This window comes from Aphanomyces astaci (assembly GCF_000520075.1).
Source record: "Aphanomyces astaci strain APO3 unplaced genomic scaffold supercont1.284, whole genome shotgun sequence".
Lineage (NCBI taxonomy): Eukaryota > Oomycota > Saprolegniomycetes > Saprolegniales > Verrucalvaceae > Aphanomyces > Aphanomyces astaci.
In genome coordinates this window covers 1-5422 of record NW_009798547.1, presented here as the reverse complement: position 1 = coordinate 5422, position 5422 = coordinate 1, and the positions used below count along the sequence as shown (strand labels likewise).

General features: G+C 47.6%; 1 protein-coding gene across 1 annotated transcript; it reads right to left on the bottom strand.

Annotated features, from left to right (window-relative positions):
* Positions 1–1795: 1795 nt before the first annotated feature.
* On the bottom strand, positions 1796–2299 carry H257_18960 (hypothetical protein; the record flags this gene model as incomplete). The annotated part of the gene is made up of 1 exon (XM_009848111.1): positions 1796–2299. The coding sequence occupies one exon, from the start codon at positions 2297–2299 to the stop codon at positions 1796–1798; it is 504 nt and encodes a 167-aa protein (XP_009846413.1).
* Between the last annotated feature and the right edge of the window lie 3123 nt (positions 2300–5422).

Sequence of the window (5422 nt, the reverse complement as noted above, 5' to 3'; positions counted from 1 at the left end):
CAAGCGAAACTGATTGTCCCCGTTGTGCTCTAGCACAAGGCGCATGACCGCCTGGAAGGTGAGAAAGACATTATCAAGCTTCTCTACACTGAGCTCGTCTTATGCAGCCAAAGTTGCGCGAATGACATCGTCGACCGTGCGACTCACGGACTTGTACTGTAGCGCCTGAATAGAGGCAAAGAAGCCAAGATCTAGGACGTTCAAGTCCGGGCTGTTAGGCGGCTGTCGTCGAACAGTAAATATCAGGAGGCATTGGAGGTTATGGATGACCTCCAACTTGTTATCGTCCGAGAGTTCTCGTCGAGCGCGGGCAGAGTCCATGGCGGCAAATTCAAAAATGACCTCAAGGCCCCAGGATAATTAAATAAACCTATACTAGTATTATTTTGTATTTTTTTTCTGATGCCCGATGACGAATCAAAATTACACCCCGAAATTGGTGGTTTTGAGCGTTGCGGTCAATGGACAATACCTTTATAATTGAATTATCTTTCAGACATGGTAGGATTCATTAAATTTGACCTGAAAATGATTTTTGGGGTCGCTGGGAAGCCATATGTCCGCAGTAATTTGGAACAGAGGAAGTATAAACCAAGTAATCACATGGGCCAAGCTTGTCATCTAGCTACTGGTACTGTATATACTGTATACTGTATACGTATACTTCGTTTGCATGGCCTATTTGTCATTCGATGTCGAACGTTAGATTTTTCAAAACAACGACTAACAGTAAACACTAAGGAAAATGATTGATATTGAGTGTACTCGAGAGTACGATGAATCGCTGACACGGGTAATAACAGTAAGCTGATGCTGGCGCGAGTTGTTTGAGACGCTGGGTACTTCGTACTGTAATTTGTGATTTACAAAGTCTATTGTCTTGACCATTAATATGCATGAAGGTTTAGCATGTTAACTAGAGTGCTCACAGTCGCTATCATCAGTGGCGCTACTACTTTGTGCTGATGAATCCTCAACCGATTCAAAAGCATCAATTTCCACAAGATGGTCGTAAAGCTTTTGCAGCTTTACCTCGGAACCTTTGATGAAGCCATGAATAGAACTGGGCTTCAGGTCGTCAAATGCTTCTTCAAGGCGCACCTTGACCTCAGACAAGCCGGTTCCATCAGTGTAGCGCAGCCCGGCTTGGCCTTTCACAATCGCCCAAACCAACTCGATTGGCTGCATATCCGAGTGATGGGGCGGGGTAAAGACAACTCGGAGTCCCTTCAATGCTGCCATTTGGTTGATTTGGGGCTCGACGTTTTGTTGAATGTACTCCGACAGCTTTTGCCACAAGGCGCTCTTGAATTCCTTTTCCTCGAAGGGGATGCCGTAGGCAACGCACGCTTCTTGGAGGGTTCGCTTGCACTGGCGACTGCTTGGTGTTCCTTGAGGGCGTCCCTTGTGGTACTTCGCGTTGTCCATAACGATGTACGCACCTTGAACACCCAACGCGTCCAAGTCGTCCAGCAACGAATTGAACCACTTGACAAAATGGTCGTGGTTGAACATACCGTGATAGTCCTTGGGTTCCTTTGCCTGAGACTTCCCGCCTCGAAAGATGTCAAGAGTCAGCACACGACAGTCCATCGCGGGGGAGTCAAGGATGCTGGCAATGAAACAAAATCGGCGCCACTTGTGATTTTCCTTGCGCTGAATGTCCTGCTCGTCGCTGGGGTCGTACAACGAGTCGTGGTGGCGCTTGTACTGATGATGGATAAAGGATTCGTCCATGTACACGACGGAGGGCCGGATCGTGCCGGTAAGAAGCGGATGCATGAGCTGCACGTACTCATCGCCCGCCAACACGTTCGACTTGGACAGATGGTAGCTCGACGATCCTGGCTTCTTGCCGCGCTTGTAGCCACGACGCTTGGACGCCAGCGAGGGTGGCAGTCTTGCTTGTGAGGTCCACAGAGAGAACGTCCATCTCATTCAAGTACGTCAACACGTCAACAGCTGTCCCCCGCATGCGCGTAACACGGCGTGATCGCACGAATGCTTGGATCAGTTCAATGTTTTGCGTCGAGTGTATGAGCCTTGTTGGGTGCGCTGTGCGGTTCGCGGCAGGGGTGGCTGCCGTCACAGTTCCGTAGTCACAGTACTCACACCACACTCCACGAACAACAGCAACGTTGCGTCCAAGTGCTTGAACCACCTTCTTGGACGGAGCGGTCTCGCCTTGGCTCGTGTAGAACGCGAACAGTCGAAGCATGTCCAAGCGGTCTTCACGTGTGAGCGTTCTCGCTCGCGCCATCTTGACGAACTCCATACATGCGGCTGATGTGTCGCCCATGCCAAGCAGCAGTGATTATGAATGGACCCTTCATCCTGAAACAAACCATTGTTATTATTGGCCATTGCAGTTTATAAATGCTAGAGGTAACCTTGATACCTTATTTTCAAATACCTCAATAAGTATATACCCAAAATCGCGCGATTTTGGATAAGTTTAAGAGGTTATGTATATGTGGGATGAAAATTGTACTAAGTTAAGGTATTTTTGTTTCATAAAGCAAAGGTTATTATGTTTTAAGGTATTCTATTCATACAAGGTTCTTTCCCTGTCAATTCCGCATCTCCCATACAAAACCCCATATAAATCTGATGTGATTTGGAAAATTACAGGTCAAATTTCTATTCGATGCTGTCGTTAACTGTAAGACGCAACTATTCTATTTGGTTAAATATTGTTGTTGTGACATGTGATCGAAGGAATACGAAATTCTCTATCATCATGATATCTCAGCTATTGCAATTTACTAACCAGCCATATTATGTCCCGTGTAGTCAGATAACACTACTTTCAATACGCAAACACAAAAGCAATGACACAACTATTCCATTGGTTATATATTGATGTATAATTAGACTGTCGTGGCACCACAATTCTGGCATGGCGTCATTCGAGAATTGTGTTGGAGGATGCAAGGTACGTTTATGTCATGCATGTTCTTCTCGGTGATCATGTCCATGCTCTGCTCTATGTTTATGTCCATGCATGTACTTCTCGGTGTTAGGATAAAGTAGCAATCTGAGTGGGTCCAAAGTGACGGACTTACGAAATGCACTGCAGCACACACGGAGAGGCTTTGCAAACCGTGCCTACCCCGACAATAAGTTGCTCCCTGAGGTTTCCTTAGCACTCACTACTCAAGCAGTGCACTGTAGTTTTTACTGCGTACTTCCTCTGTTCCAGGTTACTGCCGACATTACTTTGAATTGACACAGGCAATCGAGCCCTCACTTAATTTGGTGAATGATACTGTGTTTGAAAGGAATTGCATGAATTTTCGCAAAAGATTAGTTTAAAATCAGCGCTTAAAAGCAATGGTAAACCAATGAAATATCATAAATATTGGATATTGAGAGAAATCGAACAATTATAGCCAGTAATTTGGAACATGCGAATTTTGAAATTTCGGCACTACAGTAACAGTAACCTGGAAAAGAGGACTGTACAACTACTGTATTCCCCCTACTTCGGTCGAAATAGCCAGGTGGAATTTGCGTAGTGACCTTCGTGTGAAACGATAAGTGATTTTTTTCCTTTGACCTACCTGCGAAAAATCCTTTTCAGGTAGAGAGTATTTCCATTATATCATGGTATGTTTGTGTCGTACTGCGTATAACGTGAATCTGCGTCCATGGTATCCGTGGTCGGATAATCATAACTATCAGCATGCTGTTAGTGGGGAATTGAAATCAAATGGCAAAGGTCTATCTGGCACTGATGTCGTTTGATTAGGCAAGAATGAATTGAAAGCTAAGGCTACGGCCAAGCCAGCGAGCGTAAACTTGAATGTGATGGAAGCTACCCCGATGGAGCCAAATGACATAGCCCAATCAGGAGCGACTATGGAACACATCAAAGTGTCGGCCAAATGAAAGGCCAAGAACAAGTCGACAAAGGAGAATGCGAAGTTGAAGGCACCACCCCGGATCACCGCGACAGTGCAGCAATTGCAGAACACTACCGCAGACGGTATACAAACTCTGCCCGATGCGGGGAGCGTAGCCCAGCTCGAGGTGTTGCAACGAATTAAGTTTGCGTATCCAAGCGATTCGGAGGACGAAACCAAGGATGACCTCGATGTGGCCAACCAGCTTATCCAGACCTACATTTCTATGTATGGGATGGGTGGGGTTGAAACATATTCTCGCTGTTCCGTACCACAAGCGCAACCCACGGCGGATATGGTGTTGCATCAAACACCAAAGCGTTTGGCCTCGGGGCCGGAGTCCGGGACTACGTCGGCTAAACGTCCGAAAAAGCAGTGGGTGGGCAACGCAACGTATCGTGGAGAGGACAAGGAAACTATTTTGAATCGTCAACGCTACCGTCGGGATCAACTTCGCATTGCGAAAGCAAAATCGGCAGCGGCAGCTGCAAAGAAGAAGGAGTACCGGCAAACCAAACGCGTGAAGAAATCTCAAACTCACCAAGCTGATGAACGACCGTTGGTGGAAGACTTCTTGATCGAGGTTGTTCCCGATCAGCCACCGATCATACCAGAAAGCCCTGTGATGAGCCGTGAAGAGATGGCTGCTTTGGACGTTGAGCTCAACCCGCGTCCATTTCAGCCATTGGACGATTCGGAGGCACTACAAGACGAAATTGATTTCGTCGAGGGAGTGCTTGACGACATTGACCTTCATCCGACGCTCGAGCCGTATCCTTTTCAACCACTGGAAGAACCTACGGCCATTCATTGGGAGGTTCAATTCATCAACGAGGCCCTCCACGACATCGACCTTGGCGAAGATCCACCGTTCCAACCTCAAGATCCCGTTCAAGATGCGATTCAAGTGCGGCCTCCACGCCGAAACCCTGTGAATTACGTCGGACGGCAATCGTACGAAGTGTTTGAGGAAGGTGGTCACATGCGGCTGCAAGTTCCTGGGAAAACGAAGACATGCCCGCACTGCCGAGCAAAGTTGACATCCCACGACTACAAGAACCTGCCCTGTTGCTTGAAGGGCAAGGTCAAGATGGATCCTTACGTTTTCCCCGACTCGCCATAAATGCATGCGTTCAAAGATCTCTTCAAGCAGCGCAACTTCATCGAGCACATCCGTCAGTGCAACGCTCAGTTCAACTTCACTTCCATTGGAACCAACGAGGTCAAGCACAGCGGCAGCGGTCCCAAGACGTATTGCATTCAAGGCCAGCTGACCCACAACATTGGTCAGTTGCTACCCAGCCTGAACAGAAGTGGAAACCTGCGGCAACCAAGTTTTGCCCAAATCTACATGCACACCAGCGGGGAGCAACTTCAACACCGACGAAACATGTTTCCGGCGTTCAGTTCGCGGTACACTGCCACGATACAGCGAGTGATGGATCTCCACAACCCATTGGCGAGAACGTATGCAACTGCCAAAGAACGTTTGCGTCGAGCGGAAGCGGACGGGACAT